The sequence below is a fragment of the Heterodontus francisci genome, chromosome 20 (genome assembly GCF_036365525.1).
Source record: "Heterodontus francisci isolate sHetFra1 chromosome 20, sHetFra1.hap1, whole genome shotgun sequence".
NCBI classification, from domain to species: domain Eukaryota; kingdom Metazoa; phylum Chordata; class Chondrichthyes; order Heterodontiformes; family Heterodontidae; genus Heterodontus; species Heterodontus francisci.
Window position 1 is genome coordinate 49,938,046 of NC_090390.1, and position 19,922 is coordinate 49,957,967.

Consider the following 19,922-nt stretch of genomic DNA (forward strand, 5'->3'; position numbering starts at 1 on the left):
AGGAAAGAGCTGCTCAAATTTAACTTTCAGAAATGGGGTGGAGAGACTTAATATTGTGTCTGTAGCTCGGCAACATGCTGAACTATCCTATTAAGTGCTGACTTTAGACACAGCACATGTATATGGCTGCATTTTACATATGTTATCGGTGAATATGTTATGCAGCATATAAATATGCTAAATGTGGTATTTGTACTCAGACTAAGATTTTGCAAAATGTTACAGTTTAACCATAATATTTCTTAATTCTAAATGATTACACTGCATGGCTTATGTACTAAATTAATGTTAGAAAACATGTTTAAATTGTTATACCTCTTTCTGACCATTTATTATAATTTATCTTTTGAGTACAGGTAAATCATTGTAGTAAGAAGACATACACATTTTCTGACATGTAATGCATGCGGAGGCAGAGATGTGAGTTATTGTTGTGAATCTTTGATCTTTGATTGCAATGAAAATACTTCATTCTCTGCATGTTCGTGGTATTGTGTGATTCTATGATATTATACCTGTTCTCTTTCTCTGAGTTCCGTGAGCATCACAATGGTGTGAGACTTGCAATCCCAAACCATTCTCCAAAAATCCTCTACTGTATGAGGAAGAGGACCTTGAGTAGCAACAAAATAATCCTTCTGCCGATAACCCTGTAATACAGAAGTTCAGTGACAATCAAGGGTACATGTAGAAACAGGGCAAGTACTGAGCTACATTTTAGTACGCTAACGTTGCTGCAAAGCGTGGTTTGGCTGCACAATAATTTTCACCTATTTCATTTCCATTAGCAAGACTTGGCATCATATCATTGAAATAAGACTGAGACTGGGCCTGAAGTGCCACCAATGGTATTTTAATTTTCGTTCTGAAAATATTCACTGTTCTGACATCAGACACATTATAATCAACTCAAGGTAAAGACAGAAACGTGATCCAAGCACAAAATTATTAAGACAGTAAACCATCTCCCCATCACTCCCATCATGTAGAATTCCTGTTCCAAGTACTTGTATACAAAGTTATGTTGCAACCCTATGCTGTGAAGCAACTATCCATTTTTGAAAGCTCAGCTCACTAAATGTAAGCTGCTTTCTGCCAAATTACACATAGAGACTATAGAATATCTTACAAGTCGAATCACTATGCTTTAAAATATGGATTTATAGTGTTTTAGTCCATTAAATTGACAATTGGTTGGCCAAATGAGCCACAAGACATATGTGCAAATGAGCCACTTCCACCTGTAGTTTATGAAATTCCTCAATCAAGCAAATCGGGCATATTTTCAGGATTTATCCATAATAATACATGTAAACACCAAAAATATAACCATAGTAAGTCTACTTACATCTATGTATGAAGCATTGATATAATCTGAGAACTCTTGCCCCCTTTTCCTGGGCAGAACAACCCTGTTGAAATCATCTTAAAAATAGAAGACAAATTACATTCAGCTGAATACCAACTGACTTTGGCCTGTTATCAGTTTGACAAAAATACGTGCCAAAGCAGGACTGTGCTCCACCATGTAATAAATATAATGAAAATAGCCCTAGTTCTTTAGTTGACTTTAAGGGAGGAACATAGCAGGTGGGGAGGAGCAAGGAGTATACTATCTCTTCAATGATGCCCAAGTTTTTTGGTGGAAGGACAGAGAAAATGATTTTAAAAAAATATATATTTCTGTACTAACAAAAACAAAACAAAAAAGTATGTGCTATTATCCAATAAAAGGGATGCACCAAGTGGAAAAGTGGATTATAAAGGTAGGTATGAACTTTAGATTTGGATAGGCTAGAAATTAGATGCTGTCAATCAAGGATTAAAGTTGCATTGATGAGGTAGCCTTCCTTAAGTCAGCAGATACACACAGACTTACCAGTACTAATATGCATGGAAAACTGGGACCAAGACACTGACAATACCTGCAAAGGGGATAAGTACCTCTGATTTCCCCATATTAATATAAAAACAGTGCCATCAATTTAAAGCTAATTCCTATTCAAGTGTATAAATAATGTGCTATTCCACTGTGTATTCACATACTTAAAAATAAAATTAGTTGAAATGAATTTGAGCTGATTTTTACAATTTTAAGCCATATTCTTAAGGGGCAATATTACACAGATGGTAATGTAATGCATGTCCTAACAGCATTGTCCCCTGCGCCCATCCAATCCCTATGACCACTCCCACGGTATTTAACAGCATGGAAACAGTTTAGTAGCTCCTTGAGCACTTAATCACTTAATAGATACATTTCAAAGTCAACACAATCTACTACAAAAAAGTCTTACATTTAAGTTAATCGGTGGCATTGCTTTGAATTTTACTCCTTGTTTTGTTTATTTCCCTTGCCTCAAGCCTCACCTTAAGTGAGACAGCAGGCAGGTAAGGACTTTCAAAGTCTCTGGCAATGCCACTTTCTAACTTTCTCTAGGATGAGCAATGGAAATGGCCTTGGTAGAGTTTATTGGCACTTCTCTCTGACAATGTGGACACAATCGGGAACCGATATGAGAAATTGAGAGTGGGAACTTATGAGATAACTTTGAAGGAAAGTATCCCTAAGTGACTTTCTCCTGATGGCTAATGAGAATTAGTTCAATAAATGTGGAGGTGAAATAAATGAAGAAAAGTATTTCGTTCATTTCACATCTTAAATCACTTACAGGGAATGATCTGAAGAACTCTGGCTTTTTTCATGTTTATTGGCTTATTTCCTGTTCTCATATTCTCCTTCCTTATTCGGACTGTAGTTAATTTCTGTAGTAACAATATAGAATGGAAATGGTCAAGGCAAAATAACAATAACAAAAAAATAGAAACATTTAACACTTGGTCATAACACAATGATTAGTAATTTCGCAGATGACCCGAAAATTGGTGCTGCCGTAAATAGTGAGGAGGAAAGCCTTAGATTACAGGATGATATAGATTGGCTGGTAAGATGGGCAGAGCAGTGGCAAATGGAATTTAATCCTGAGAAGTGTGAGGTGATGCATTTTGGGAGGACTAACAATGCAAGGGAATATACAATGGATGGTAGGACCCTAGGAAGTACAGAGGGTCAGAGGGACCTTGGTGTACTTGTCCATAGATCACTGAAGGCACCAGCACAGGTAGATAAGCTGGTTAGGAAGGCATATGGGATACTTGCCTTTGTTAGCTGAGGCATAGAATATAAGAGGTTATGATGGAGCTGTATAAAATTCTGGTTAGGCCACGGCTGGAGTACTGGTTGCCACACTATAGGAAGGATGTGATTGCACTGGAGAGGGTGCAGAGGAGATTCACCAGATGTTGCCTGGGCTGGAGCATTTCAGCTATGAAGAGAGACTGGATAGGCTAAGGTTGTTTTCCTTAGAGCAGAGAAGGCTGAGGGGGGACCTAATTGAGGTATACAAAATTATGAGGGGCACAGATAGGGTAGATAGGAAGAAACTTTTTCCCTTAGCAGAGGTGTCAATAACCAGGAGGCATAGATTTAAGGTAAGGGGCAGGAGGTTTAGAGGGGATTTGAGGAAAAACCTTTTCACCCAGAGGGTAGCTGGAATCTGGAACACACTGCCTGAAGGGGTGGTAGAGGCAGGAACCCTCACAACATTTAAGAAGTAGTTAGATGAGCACTTGAAACGCCATAGCATACAAGGCTATGGACCAAGTGCTGAAAAATGGGATTAGAATAGCTAGGTGCTTGATGGCTGGCACAGACACGATGAGCCGAAGGGCCAGTTACTGTGCTGTCTTACTCTATGATTCTGAGTTTATGACTAGAGCTTGAAAACTGAAACAAAAATGAAGAAAATAAATTACAACTAAAACAAGAAGGAATTTTTTTTTAATTAATGGGGGTGATCTTCACCGGTTCCTTTAGGTGCTTCAGAGGTGGCCAAGGTGGGACCTTGAACCAAAGCATCAGTTTAGCACAAGACAGCATCTTGATAAAGGAGTTGAAGTGTGCGCTAGGAATAGCTGCCCGGAGGGTTGTTAAGGATCTGATTGCCTCTTATATTGCCTGCTAGCGTTTTTTAATGAGGCTGTATGGCATTTTGGTGGGTACTGCTTGACCTCACACCCTTTCCTAACAGTGTCCAGCGGATTGGGAGTAAACAAGTCATTGCTGAGGATTTTCAGCGCTGCTTAGTGGTATATCACCTTTGACTGTTCACTTAATCCTGGAGGTTGAAGAGGACTTTTGAAACACATCGGGAAACTTTCTGGGGTAGTTTGTCAAGTGTTCACCAACATTCTATCAACATTTATTCCGAAAATTCTCTTAGGACTTCCCCTAGAAAGAGTAAGTGTGGTGCTACTCTACCTTATTGAACACCTTATAGGAGTAACAAGGAGAAGGGGAGTGCTTGGTCATGGGTATCTTGCTAGGGGTTTCCCTTGGTTTGTAGGAGGACATGATACCAGGCAGAGCAGCTGTTGCAGGAGAGAGGTACAGGAGGGTAAGATAGACTTCTTCCTCCCTGCGGGCACAGGGCATCTTCCTCCACAACAGCTCCCATGCCATGTCCGAGAACCTGTGCGCCCTCTCACTCAGTCCCTGAGCCATCCTGAAACCTGCCATTTTGTCAGCTGGTGCACTGCACACCTTGACTAGAAGTGGGTGTGTGGAGCCCGCATATACTGCTCCAGGAAAACTGCATCTAATCAGCGCTTGAGTGCTAAACCTGTAGGTGTCTGTTGTAACATCTCCAGGCAATTTTAAATTGTGGTAATCAGCAATTAGGACCAAAATTGTGTGTGAAAACCAGATTTTCAAAAAGGCGCACCTTATTAGCACAGTACCCATTTAGCACCTGAAAGACCATCATTAATTTTCTCCTTCAGCCAGATTCAAATTGCAGGCAAGGGGCCACAGAATAAGCTCTTAATCTTCCTCCATTGTTGCTATGCGGCTGTAAGTAGTCGAGGTGCTATATCATCTGGATTTGATCTGCAGACAATGTTCCTTTCACTCCGAAGGAAAAGTGCCCGGAATAATGCTAATGTCTCTCCCTTCCCCACCCCATCACCAGTCAGGTGAAACCAAGGAATCAGCAGAGTGCTGGGTTTAAATCTGGGCTCCAATACCACTTTCTCAAGGCAACTAGGAGTGGGCGATAAATGTGACCTTGCCAACGCTATCAACGTGTTTTTTTTTCAATTTTAACCGAAGGACAGAATTGAAACAGACTCAATAAATGGGTTCAAGAGACAAGAGTTTCTGAAGAAGGAAGGAACTGAGGTATATGGGAAGATGTGCTTGGGCCAAATGGTCTTTTCCTATTCCTAAATATTCCTAGAGGATTTAAAGCTTTTTCTGAATAGAATCATGAGAGTTATTTATCTGCTAGGTTATTCACTGAACTCAGTGTTCTATGGTTGCGACTGAATATTCTTAAAAATAAACCTATATGTTACAGAGTATTGTAATGTAGTGCTTTTAATCAATGGCAGATTTACTAGATATTGCATTCCAAAGAATAACTTTAGTAGCTGATGCAATGTTAAATGGCTAGCCCTTCTTTGGTTATTAACTTTATGACTCACGTTAAACTCTTCTTCTAAACCTGTGATATCAAATTGTCCTGTTTTACTGTGAAGCTTCTGTATATGCTTCTCCAAAGAGCTCACATCCAGCTCTGTGTCACCGTATAAGTAATGTTCAAGCAGAGCTTGATAAATGAAGGAGTACTGCATCTGCAAGGAACAATAAAGTGAATAAAAACCATGTTAACACCTAGCTGTTTGGCACAGTTTTACAATGTCATAAATTATACAGATATCCATTGACACCAGAGGACACCCTGAGACACCAACAGAGCTGTGTTCAGGCATCAGTTACATGCACAGTAAAAAGGAAAATAAATTAAATAAACTGGGGCAAATAGCAGCTGAGAGAGAAAATCTTTATAGAAGAGAAAGACTGGTCTTTTCTTCCTTTAAAACACTGCTACCATTCCAGCCTAACAGGGAAACCTGATACAAACTGACTGATACTTACATCAGTTTGAACTAGCTGTGAGCGCTGATTGCGAATTCTTGATATGAAACCAAAGACATCCACTCTTTGCTCTGCATACATCATATCAATCATAGCATTGATAACTATGAATGTTCCAGTTCTACCTACACCAGCACTGCAATTTAAAAAGAATAGGAGAGTTATATTTCCAAATGTTTTCCATGCTTCAGGAATCTTGCAATTGGCCATGTATCATTAGAAATAATAAAATCTAATTTCAGTTGTTTCCCTCGTTTTCAAATCCTTCATGCCCCCTGCATCATTCCATGGCCATAAGACATATCCCATGCTTTATCCTTTCTATGTTATAGAATTGGGCAGATTAAACTGATACAATACTGTTCCTCACTTTTCTATGAGAAATCACCTCTCCTCTGATTGCCATACCCCTCAGATTCCCCAGGTGAGATTAGGAATTTACAGGTGTGGAATGACAATTGTTTATCCAAGTCGCATTCCTGTCCAATACAGTTCAAGCTACAAGTTTACATTATTTTCCAACAACTGACATAGCACTAGATTCAGAAAAGTGTTCTACCTTAATCTGGTGCTACAGTGTACAAGCACGTATAGATTGAAACATTCACTGGACTTTTCAAGCATTTCAGAATTCTATGTTCATTTACATAATTTCATCAAAGTAATTCTCACTTCCTTTGTATAAAACTATTCCAGGTGAAACCCATGCAGATAATTACTCTTTTTAGTTGAATTGACCTGGTATGTACTGAACAATTCCCCCAACATCTAGAATAAAAAAATGGATTTTGGAACAATAATTCCAAATTAAACAGGTGTGGCACATCTGTTCTAATCTCAAGTGCCAAATAACAAATTATACCCTAACAAACAGCCACATATGTTAAACAGATTAATATATTTTTTTAACATAGTGGAGGCATGAAATTAAGAAATTGCATTAAAAGTGGCACTAAAAAGATTGCACAACAGGAATTAAGCCCACCTATTCCTGTCATTCTTTATCTTACTCTCATTCTTTCTCTCTGTCTCTCTTTCATTGTCTATTTATTTTGTTTTCTGTCATCCCTTTCTCTTCTTTTCCTGTTTCCTGTCTTTCACACTGTCTTTTCCACACTCTGTCACAGTTACTGGCATAAATCTGAGCAGCACTCCCCTAGAATACACTCGGACATCTTTCCTGCTGTAGGTTTGTAGTGTTACTGCCTATTTGGTTTTTTGCCAGATTAGTGAAGCAGGTATTTCTGGAAGGCTCCCCCTCCCCTGCAAATGCTAAAACATTTAGGCTAAAATTAATTTGTTTACATTGTGATGACTTCAAAAATTATTGCTTAGCTTGTGAGAAAACCTGCTTTTTTGTGATTGATCATATGGTACTCTGCATTTCTCACATTGTGGATTGTGTATACAGACAGGTGCTAACCATACTAAGCAAAGAGCGACATTTCAACCACAGAAGTACCACATTCTGCTTTCAGGATGCCAGTTATCTACTTCAGACAAAATTATGGGGATATATGTCCTGCCTTTCTTCAAATATATATGCAGGATAATGTTACGGTAGTATCATTGGAAGCAGGCCAGTGCCACAGGGACTCTGTTCATTTGAAACATTTTGTGTCAAGTGTACTTCTCTACCTAGCTCTATATTCGGCTAAGCAAATCAACTTTTTATCTTGCCCAGCTGAGGCAGAATAGGAAGGTTCAAAGACTTTTATACCAACATTAATTCCCAAAACAACTCATGTTTGATTAAACAGGAATTAAGAATGAACAGGATAACATTATTCAAAGAATCAAAGAGACCATACCACAGACAAATAATTGTCTATTTTAAATCACTCCATTATGATATTAATATTCTAATAAAGAAGGTGTCTGATAAGATGGTGACAGTATTTGTGGGAGGCTGTAAAAGTTTGTTTTCTCAGGGCAAATTAAACGACTGATGCTTAGCTGATATTTTCTTTAGATATTACATATATCTTGGAGACATTTTCGCAAAACAAGCTTCTGAGGTTCCTACGGCACAGGTGGCCTGACCTTTCACTAAAGATTGTTATCTTGAGGGCTGGTAATAATGCAACATACATACAACTTTGACAGTAGCTTTCTCGAGAAAAGATTTCAAGGGAAATATACAATTGTCTGGGCTCCCTGAGTACAACAGTTTAAAGAGCATTGCACATCTCCACAGTGAAACCTATGCTGCGCTTCTGAAGGACAAGTATGGGGCATAAAGAGATTAAGGAATTGTCTCCTGAAACAATCGCAGAGATTTTGGATTTGGATTAAAGCTAGAACAACCTTGTGTTATGCAAACAGGAAAGAGCTGCCTACATGAAAGTTTGTAGTTGATGTGTGCTGCTTACAAATATGAGCACTGCTACCAGTATTGATTTCTAAGAAAGAAACTTCATAATACATGAGCAGAACAGTTCACAGAATTAATATATAAGGTTGTGTAAAATAAAGGTTCAATCCCTTGGTAGGATTAGTAGAAGCATAGAAACTCGACATATCCAAACTCCCCTTATGAAAGTAAAGATGAAAAGATAGTCAGCAGTGGATTTTCTTTCAAAGGGAATGTGTAAAGGCAGATATAGCTACTTCATAAACTTTAATGGAGTTGCTTCCAAAAGGAGATACTGAAGCTACATTTGAAATGAAATACCTGAAATGATGGGTGAGAAATTGAGCTCATTAGTGCCCATTTTTTTGGGTGCTGTGAGTCTCCTTCGAGCTCCAAAATGACGGCCAAATACACCTTTGGGCTGTACAGTGAACGGCCATTGGAAGTATGCAAGGCAACAGTGATTTGATGCCAGTAGTGCCATTTTGGAGTTTAAATGCTCCCTTAACCTCCCACAGCTGAGCATGCATTCAGCAGCAGGATGGAGCCCCCACCCTCCTCCTCGAAAAACCACCAGCAACGCAATTTAAAGGGATCATCAACTACTTACACAATAGTTGCTGGTTGATCTCTTCTGGCTGTGGCTATGGTTCTACAAATGTTTGGGCTTCCTATAGTTGTTTCAAGTTGCAAAAGTCTACAGGGGGTTGTGTGACAGGTGCTGAAGAACCTTTTGCTAAAATTAAAGCTTCTGCACAAACCAGTGGCTCCCAGATATGGGTGCACTAATAGGCATTCTTCTTGGAACACAGTGTGACTTGGAGAATGAAGAGAGGTCACACAGAGCAGGACAAGCTGCCAGAAGAGGCAGAAGTCTGTCTCTGGTCTTATTTCTATCGTGTAAAAATATCTATATTATCACGAAAGCATGAAGGCTTATGATGGTATTTTTTCTTCTTATAGACATGGCATCAACTTGGGACACACTGGGGCAGGTTGAAACATTGGTTGTCTACCTGGAAGAGAATGGTTCTCCTTGGTAGAACTGTTAGGCTTGGTCTATGCTGCATTCTCAAAGGTCTAAGAGTCATGCTCTGTGACACCAGTGTGCTGCTATGAGGATCAGATTTCTAGATTCTACTCTCATTTTCAGGATACCCTTAATGTTAGAAGGTAGAGTTGAAGGAACAGACAATTCTATGGAATGTATGTGTTGTCCAAGGATACGGGATTTGAAGCAGTCAACGGGGGTCTTTCTTTTTAAATATCAACTAATGAGTTTCCAAAAGCAGTTGAACACAAGACAGAATTCAGAATATTCAGCAGCAACTTCATACTGAAAAAATGGGGTATTCCGTAGAGCGAATACTGACTAAATTGTGCCTCTCAATAACGTCTAATATCTTTTTCTTTTTGGGCCTCCTTATCTCGAGAGACAATGGATACGCGCCTGGAGGTGGTCAGTGGTTTGTGAAGCAGCGCCTGGAGTGGCTATAAAGGCCAATTCTGGAGTGACAGGCTCTTCCACAGGTGCTGCAGAGAAATTTGTTTGTTGGGGCTGTTGCACAGTTGGCTCTCCCCTTGCGCCTCTGTCTTTTTTCCTGCCAACTACTAAGTCTCTTCGACTCGCCACAATTTAGCCCTGTCTTTATGGCTGCCCGCCAGCCATAACGTCTAATATAATGCATTAAATAATGGGTGGGGGGTGGGGGGTGGTTTCCAGCTTTTGCATTTGCCAGCTCGTGAACAGGCAGGAAATTGTAGGCTGGTGAGCACAGAATTGGAAAACCCCAGACAGTGTGTCCTAGATCAAGGGACTGCATAATGTGGCACTATAATTGTTATATTATTGTTGCTATTGTTGTTATACTATAATTAGGCATTAGGTAGCGATCAATGTTCTCTGCTTACAACATGTCTCGACCCCAATACATATTTTGGCAGAGCCAACTAAACTAAATATAGCTTGGGATTATAAAACATATTAACAATGTCTCACTTGTTACTGCAGAAGAATGTAAAGTAAACTCAGCAATTACCTGCAATGAACTACAATAGGTCCTGAAAAGGAAGGATTCACTGTTTCGACCTTCTTCAGAAACTTGAGCATACCAATGGGTGCAAAAGGCACGCCAAAATCAGGCCAGCTTGTGAAGTGAAGCTGTGTTATTAGTCTTAGAGCTTTGCCAACTGTTTGCTGTAACAATGCAATGAAAACACAACATTCATCTCATAATTTTCAAATATTAAGAAAGGCACAAATACATCTAAATGTTTCCAGCAATTAACCAATACCAGTCATTCTCTCCTTACCTAACATGAAAGCAAAGGGGCAGCATACACATTAAAGTTTGACTTTGGGACGACGTTATGGCATAGTTTGGATAAAATCTATCACAGTTGGTGTGAAATATATATTGAAAGATATCATGCTTTCAAATGAAACATAATAGTTACTAAAATTGGGATGGGTTAACTGTGTGCACTAAATTAAATCTAATCCAACAATGTGGCTCAACCTCTGATTCCTTCAGGAAAAGCACCATGCCAAAATCTTAATTTCCTTCAAAAAACTGATTTGAAGTTAAAAGCACACTTGACAAGCCTGTTTTAAACATAGAGATTGAGTGGCACTTATGACTCAATGGAGAGGATATGACAAAGTGAATACACACCAGAATGGTTCAACCTCTGGTGTGTGTTGAGTTAGCTCAACTTATCCAGGGTAGCGGTAGATATCTATAGTTCATCTCAGAGTGCCTGGACTAGAAAGGGAAAAAAAATCAATAAGGTTCGTGGCTACCAATCGTGATTCAGGGATTGACTGTTATGCCTTTCCATGGTTTAATGGCTTGCTGACATTCACTGTTTAGTCTCACATATGAAGAATGGCCACTTAAGCTAGTTACTGTAGACTGTTGCTATCTATGACCTATATTCCAACAAAAGTCAAAAACTTCAGGGGAGAAAATGGCTCTAGAGAATTCAATGGAGTTTTGATTATTTTTATTTTTCTATGATAACATTTGAATGCAACTTCTATATCCTTTGCTGCTCTGGTGATGTATTTTGTTAGTCTACTTCCACTTTCAAAACAGGCCAGGAAAATGGAGAACATCTGCTTCAATTGTGGCTAAAAGTTAGCTGAAGTACGTTGGGACATCTAACAGTCCAGATCCCAGTGGACAGAAATCTAATGTCCATAATCTGTAACTAATTCTGTAATCAAACTCTTACAGGCCATGCAGATAGATGATGAAAAAGATGTCATATTAACTGGTCATGGGGGACGAGGAAAGGAGGGTCATGCTGTAATAAGGGTGGATGTTGAGGCACATCATTTTACAGCAATATAAGGGCTAAGAAAAACGGTTGCGATAAACATATACTCACAGGAAAAGTTAAACAAAGATACCCTTAATAATTCTGCAATGCGAAGAATATCATGCAAGTTGACAACGAACATGTATTTTTACATAAGCAAAATACTGCAGATGCTGGAAATATGAAATAAAAACAGAAAATGCTGAAAATACTCAACAGGCCAGGCAGCATCTGTGGAGAGCAAAACAGAGTTAACGTTGTTAATGTTTCAGGTCAATGAGCACCTTTTGTCATCTAAAGAAAGGTCATCAACCTGAAATGTTGACGCTATTTCTCTCTCCAGAGATGCTGCCGGATCTATTGAGTATTCTCAACATTTTCTGTTTTTATTTATTTCTACATTCCACTTTAATATATTAATAAAGTAACATCTTATTTACAAGGGTCTTTTCTTTTAGAACTAAAATCTTTTTGTTGGCTATTAAAGTAAACTGCAAACTGACAAATATTCCTGAAGGTGGTAATAATATGTCATATAGAAAATAAAGATCAATTACTTTTTAAAATATGATAATTCATAGACAAACAAATTATTTGTGCCAAGAAGTAAATGATTTTAAATTTCTTTTTGCAAATAATTTAATTCACAAAGTGGAGGTAAATCCAGAAAATACTTGCATTTTGTATGACGAATTTGCGTATGGTATAATCCACAAGAACGGTGACATCTTCCACTGATACCCGAATTGCTCCGTATGTCCACAAACCCTGGTCAGGCCAGTACTTGTAACATTTTTCCTGTAGGAATAAGCACATACTAATGTTAATTGGTACAATAAAAATACAATTCATTCCAATAATACCTTCTTTGGTAGCGAGGGACATGTTATAGAAAGGGTTTTCTATTTCTCTATTTATCTGGGGATCACAAACCGTACCGTGTTACATCAGAGCGTAATAACTTATAGTTTAGTTTTAGTTTAGTTTAGTGATACAGCACTGTAACAGGCCCTTCGGCCCACCGAGTCTGTGCTGACCATCAACCACCCATTTATACTAATCCTACATTCCTACCACATCCCCACCTGTCCCTATATTTCCCTACCACCTACCTAAACTAGGGGCAATTTATAATTGCCAATTTACCTACCAACCTGCAAGTCCTTTGGCTTGTGGGAGGAAACCGGAGCACCCGGAGAAAACCCACGCAGACACAGGGAGAACTTACAAACTCCACCCAGGCAGTACCCAGAATTGAACCTGGGTCGCTGGAGCTGTGAGGCTGCGGTGCTAACCACTGCACCACTGTGCCGCCCATAGTGAAGGGTCACAGTGATATGTTAAATTCCTACTAAACATGCAGCAGTATGACAGTATCATAATTTTATCTACAGGAGTTACACTTTACCACTGTTATTTTAAATTTTTAGTGTGAATTACTGACAGGCAACATATAGCACAATAGCTAAAACTATTCTGCTGTCTGTCGGCTAAAAATGAGTTTCCTCTTGTTTTCAGGTGTGATCTGCCCACATCTGGTCCTGTGAGTCAGGCAACATGCAAACTTTGACCTTACTGATGGAGGTGAAAGGAGGAGAGAGGCCATGTTTCTGCATGGGACCAGGAGGCCCTCAAGGAACGTCCTTTGAAGGGAATGGGGGCAGGTGGCTAGGGAGGTCAACTCCCAGAGTCTGGCGCACAGGACATGGCAGCAGTGCAACAAGAAGTTCAGTGACCTCACCTGAGTGGTCAAGGGCAGTGTATGCATCTTCAAAGGACCTCTCCTACCCATTGCACCACCAGCCTCTAACGCTGCTCAATGCGCCACACCCTCATCACTCACACAGCACCAGTCCCTAGCAGTCAGGGCTCCGGCCTAATATTCAGATGCTCCACCTCACCCTCCCACAGGTTCCAATGATGGAAGCCTCACGCCAGCCTCTTGCTGCCTCCACATACCTCCAGCTATTTAGCTACAGCAGGCATATCACCCAAACACATTATAACACATTCACTGACATTCTTTCCTCTCATTTGGCACACAATTGCAAGAAGCAGAGCAGAGTTAGCAGGGGAGAAGGATGCCTGCATCTCCTGAGCCCTATGGAGGAGATCGTTCTCCGCATCGTGGGGCTGGCTGTGACAGAGCCTGTTCCATCTGGCATTGCCAAGAGCATTGAGGATGACAGCATGTTCCTGCCTTATTCCCCTTCTCGACTCCCACCTCACCCTCATCCTGCTATCTGGCATGAAATGCAAACTGCTGATGGTATGACCATGGACCTTTTGCTTCCCACTCCACCACTTCCCTCACCCAAACCCTCTCCTTCTGATTTTCAGCTTTCAGACACCCAAGAACTGCCATCTGACCAGCAACGGCAGCCCCAGGAAGAGGAGGGAGCAACACCACAACGCTAAGGGCGGCACAGTGGTGCAGCGGTTAGCACCGCAGCCTCACAGCTCCAGCGACCCAGGTTCAGTTCTAAGTACTGCCTGTGCGGAGTTTGCAAGTTCTCCCTGTGACCTCGTGGGTTTCCGCCGGGTGCTCCGGTTTCCTCCCACAGCCAAAGACTTGCAGGTTGATAGGTAAATTGGCCATTGTAAATTGCCCCTAGTGTAGGTAGGTGGTAGGAGAATTGTGGGATTTGGTAGGAATATGGGATTAATGTAGGATTAGTATAAATGGGTGGCACACATGTTCTGCTACATGGGACTCAGGTAAGAATTTCAACAAGGTAGTCGAGAGGAGAAGGCTGATGAACATGCCCACCAAGGTGTTTGGTGCATTGGCAGGCCTGCCAGACAGCCTTCTGTCACTAAAGGCCTGCTTAGGTCGGGAAAAAGAATCCAACCCGAACCCAACCGATCCACAGTGGACCCGAGCCCGACCCGGCCGGAGTCCCTCCAATTTCGACCCGACCCTACTATTCCTTTACTTACCTTCGGACTGGGAAGCTCCAGGAAGCTGCAGCGCATGTGTGATGATGTCACTCGCTCACTGCACAAATTCAGTTTCATCCCGGACTCCCAGCTCAGGTAAGTTTTTTTATTTTTAATACTTACTGGCAGAGCACTTACTGTGTATGTCCGGTCTGGCCCAGCCTGACCCGACCCGAGCCCGAGAGCCGGAACCGGAAGAGGAGCCCGACCCGACCCGAACCCGACAAATGTCGTCGGGTCCCGTCGGGTTCGGGTCGGGTAGCAGGCCTTTACATTTCACTGTCAAGGAGGAGTCCAACTCCAAAGCAGCAGAGGGCATTGTGCTGAGCTTTGAGTCCAACCTTTCCATGGTGGTCAACTCCAAGACAGCAATTATGGACCCAGCAATGATGCAGCATCTGGTGGTTGACGTCTCAGCTTCCACTGCAGCACAGGTGAAGCCACTCACTGTCTGAGAGCTGCAGTGGAAGCTCTGATGGAGGTCCTGTGATCAATGCTTGCTGCCATGCAGGCTCAGACTGTTACCATCATGGCTGCGGATCTCACAACTGTCCAGCAATCTGTCCTCCATCAGATTAGCAGGATTGGTGTGGTACCACACTAGGAAAGTGGTGCTGCATGGAGCATGTACCTGCTGTCCTCTTTGAGGACGACAGCTTTCCTGCTCCCAAAACTGTCACTCCACTGCTCCCTTGCTGTTGCCTCTCAGCCAGCCAGCACAGACTGCTGGCACCCATGCCAAGGTGGTGCAGACTGAATACAGGCCCTCAAGGTCCCGAGCTACTCAAAAGTGTCCTGCAAGGCCATCTGCAGTCTCCCCCAGTGAAAGTCAGCAGCCTTCCACCAGCGATGCTGCAGTCACTGTGATAGCACTACATAGGAGCATCACTGGAAATGTGCAACCTTGACTCAGGAGAAGGAAATTGAAGTGGGAGGTTCAGGACAGCCCCTCCCTCCCATCTCATTTCATGGGTAGCCTGAACCTGTACCTGCTTCTCTCTGGTTAGAGTGAAAACAAGGAACTCACCTCGCCTTGCATACAGGCCTTCCTTACCTCTTGGAAGCAGCGAGGGACAGTGTAAGGGGATATGTTCACAAAGTCACCTATTCCCATCTGGAAGGTTCTGGTTGCATAAAAGTTTAGAGCAACAGTGACCTTGATGGCCACTGGCAGCGCCAACCTCACCCTGGTGTGAGGACGCAGGTCCTGGTGAAGGAGGTGGCACAAATTTGTGCCCACCTCCTTGGGACTCCCAGGCACTTTAGGCATTGCTCCTGGGTGAGGTGGAGGTAGGAGAAGTGCTCTTGGAAAACCTATACTGGATAGGTCCTTCTGTGGACAGTCCTCCTCCTCTCTGTGGACCACTTCCCCTCTCCACAACCTCTGCTCCATCTCCCTGTCACGTTGCAGACACAGTGGCACTGCAACTGCAGCCCCCATACTTGTTGCAGCCTATGTGTGGACAGGTCACGAAATCCTCTGCCCTCCCTGTGAGGATGAAGCAACACTCCCTGCCAAATCTAACAACTCAACACACCACCTCCAAAAACATTCCACATTACTTCCACAAACTTTGCAATAGAAGAAGTAAGTCAAAAGCACCTCACCAGCAAATTGGATGGCTGGTTCTTGAAATAGCTCTAGTGCGGAGGAGGAGGCAGGGAGTCTGTTGTGCAGCTGAACGCATGTTCAGCTGCGAGTGATTATCACAGACATTCACTGGACCTGCACAGTTCAAGTTTCAAAAACATGCATCAAATCAGACGAGATGACACTATCACGTCACAATCTGCCCACGTCGAACACTTTTGGTGCACGTTCAGTGTACCAATGTTAGCACTCTTCCCAGCAGGGGGCATTGCACAGGCCCCACTGCAAGCGGCTGGAAGTGCTGCGTGACCATTTTCTGACTTTGGGGCTTCTGGAGTGCCAGCACCAGCCTGTACCTGTGATACCTTGACACTTTCTGTGATGCTCTCCTGTGATGCCAGTAGGTGGTGCTCTAATAGGGTCTAAATGTTAATTTGACCATAAATCTGTAATGTTGCCTGTAACACCACAAAACATTCAAAACGCTACGAGTCTTCAGTACCCTCCACCACTGGTGGTAAAAGACAACGATGCTTTGCTTCCATTTCAACAGCTCCACCACCAGTGATATAGTGCTGTATGTCTCAATTTTTTGCTGCTGAATCTTTCTTCAAGTAAATTTTTGTACTTGTTTATCTTTTTATATAAATGGAAATATTTAAATTTTAATTTTATAATTCTGGCATGCTGCTGGCCTCCCCAGTTGTTGTCTCGGGTCCCACTTTCCAGGTAACTTTTTTTAAAAATTGCTCTTTCAGCTTTATTCTATCTCTTCTGTTTAGCTTCAGACCCTGCTCTCCAGACAGGTTTTTAGACAAATTTACAGCCCTACTCCTCCAAATATTCCTTTTTAAACTCTTCGTGTTTCTCTCAGCCTCAGCCTCGCTCCCCATGTCCTTTTTTTCTTACAATTCCCTTTCTATAGTTCAGCCTTTGCCTGGCCCTGACTCTTTGTCCAGAAGCACCATTCCCTTCCTCCCCCTGTTTTCAGCTGGCACAATTCACAACCCCACTCCCAGGAATAACCATAAATCCCAGGGCTTCCTCCTACACCCAGTCCAAAACTCATCCTGAGCCCCTATAGTAGCCTCCTGCCCGTTCTGTTCCCTCAATCCACACTGCCCTCACTCTTGGTCCAAGGCCTTGCCTCAACCCTATCCAACTACTCTCAACTTGTGCCTCAGTTTCTTTTTAAAATCCTGGCCCCACTCCAAATCCCAGTTTTAGCCCTGTACGCCCCTCCCAGCCCTAACCGCATCTTGTTCCCTCTCCCAAGCCTCATCTGCTTATCGGCCCTCCGCCCGCCCCCACCCCCCACCCCACCCACCCAGTGTTACCACCTTGTCATTTTTATTTTTTTTAATGAGATATGGACATCACTGGCAAGGCCAGTATTTGTTGCCCATCCCTAATTGCCCTTGACAACTGAATGGCTTGCTAGGCCATTTCAGAGGGCAGTTAAGAGTCAACCATATTGCAGTGGGTCTGGAGTCACATGTAGGCCAGACCAGGTAAGGATAGCAGATTTCCTTCCCTAAAGGACTTTAGTGGACCTGATGGGTTACTTATACTATGTATTCTGCTCACCTCTGTCACCTTAAGCTTCAATCCAAAGCAAAATGAAACAATCTCACCCTCGCTCTACCCTCTGGTTTACTGTGAGCCACACCATAGAAGATCCACTGGCATATATTAAAATATTCTGCTGCAGTTCTATTGCAGGCACTGCTAAGAACAGAATCTGCTGAAAGAGTGGTTTGGACTGTCAGTAGCAACTTGCACTACTCAAACCACAGAAATACAATGCTCTTCTTGGTGCTGAAAATTTAACTAAGTGGAGACTGGCCAATTGGTTCTTTCATAGCATTAGACAGTTGAAGGTAGTCCTGTGTACCGCCTGCGGACTTTAGTACTTTATCATGTGGTACATTTGCCTACTGGACTATCAAAGCTGGTTCCAACATATGTAGACCTTTGAACTTGAAATAAACAACCATATGTTTTCTAAATAAATGGCCTGTGTTCCTTCAATCTGTTCTCCCAACATAGTAACCTAAGAATTATCCTTCATACTGTTCTAGTGCTGTAATTCCTTTTTTGAAGTGTGGAGGAAAGAACTGGACACGATAGTCTAAATGAGGCTGGAACAAATGTTTTTGTGAAATTATTACTGCCTCTGTGGACCTGTCTTATATGAACCTGGCTGTACACTTTTTGCAGGCATTTCTAGTTGTGAACTCAGATTATGAAAGGGATTTTAATGAACAGCCTGCTGTTACTTGTAAATCTGTATCTGTTTAACTCCTTCAGGTCATAGCTGTCACAGTGAAGCCACATTTGGTCCTAGAGTTTAGCTACAAGAGTAGGTCGGAAAAGCTGGGTTTGTTCTCCTTAGAAAAAAGGAGATTGAGGAGAGATTTAATAGAAATATACAATATTATGACAGGCTTAGATAAGTTAGACAAGGAAAAACTGTTCCCATTAACAAATGGTCCAAGGACTAGGGGACACAGATAGAAAGCTTTGGGTAAAAGATGCAAGGGGAATATGAGGAAGAACTTTTTTACGCAGCAGGTGGTAATTATCTAGAAATAGTAGCCCACAAGAGTGGTGGAAGCGGAGACGAGCAATGACTTCAAGAGGAAGTTGGATAACCACCTGAGAGAAATAGACTTGCAGATCTACGGGGATTGAGCCAGGGAGTGGGACTGACTGCATAGCTCCGTGGAGAGCTGGCATGGCCTTGTTGGGCCAAATGGCCTTCGGTGCCATAGATGACTAACGGAAGACAATTATCCTTGTCTGTGAGGGATAGCCAATAATAATAATATAATAATGCCCCTCTAACAATGCATTAATTTGTACCTATTTTGACAGCTAGTTGCTAAATGCTAGACCCTTTGGTAGGCCATGGCTTTGTCTGCCACAGACACTTGGTTAGGGTTTGAAAGTTGCCTGTAGTACCTAATTCTCTTGCAAAACAAGCAGGTTTCTTCATCTCTTTTACTCATTTTATATAGATAATTTAAAAAGTACTTTCACTGGTATTTTATTTTAATTTCTAATCTAGGTTACACACATGATTTTATATTTCTGATGATGCTACATTGTCACTGGGCAGAGTGAATATTGAAAAACTCACAAAAACAGATATTTCAGGAAAGGAGACCTGCTGGAAACTTAGCAATTTTGTGAGAAAAACTGATGAGGAATAATTTAAAAAGGTAATTTATCCATGAAAATATTAAGTGAATGATCTGTATCTTAACCTATGGTATATATTCCTCACAACAAAAGATATTTAAAATAAGCAGAATTTGTCATTTTTTAAATGATAATGTAATTTTTGTATATTCACATACTCACCTCCTTCTTCTCTTTTACATTTGTTAACATAACAATGGTAGCAGATTTCTGTTCCCATATCATTCGCCAGAAATCTGAAACAGTCTCTTCTTTGGGACCTTTGGGGAATAGAGATAGAAGTGAGGGCCTGCTTCAGAAATCATTCTGAATAAAAGATACAGGAACAAAACCTCATTGCTTGTATGGTATTATTTTTACATTATTCTCATTTTCAAATGAACAGGAGACCAACCATAATTTGCTGCGATAAATTTGCATAAAGTATCTTCTATGACTGGTTTTCATTTCACAAAGAATTTGAGAAATAATCTTTTCAAAATTCAACTTAATGCTGAAACCTGTTTTTGTGA

General features: G+C 41.6%; 1 protein-coding gene across 9 annotated transcripts in view; it reads right to left on the bottom strand.

Moving 5' to 3' along the window:
* Positions 1-19,922, bottom strand: part of ptprea (protein tyrosine phosphatase receptor type Ea) — a 308,394-nt gene that overhangs the window by 15,657 nt on the left and 272,815 nt on the right. For all 9 annotated transcript variants that reach the window (XM_068052727.1, XM_068052728.1, XM_068052731.1 and 6 more), the window contains 8 exons: positions 19,573-19,670; positions 12,354-12,473; positions 10,391-10,548; positions 5,999-6,134; positions 5,545-5,694; positions 2,673-2,766; positions 1,349-1,425; positions 516-650 (listed from right to left, as the gene is read on the bottom strand). In XM_068052727.1, coding sequence (XP_067908828.1) covers positions 516-650; positions 1,349-1,425; positions 2,673-2,766; positions 5,545-5,694; positions 5,999-6,134; positions 10,391-10,548; positions 12,354-12,473; positions 19,573-19,670 — 968 coding nt within the window. The remainder of the gene's footprint in view (positions 1-515; positions 651-1,348; positions 1,426-2,672; positions 2,767-5,544; positions 5,695-5,998; positions 6,135-10,390; positions 10,549-12,353; positions 12,474-19,572; positions 19,671-19,922) is intronic.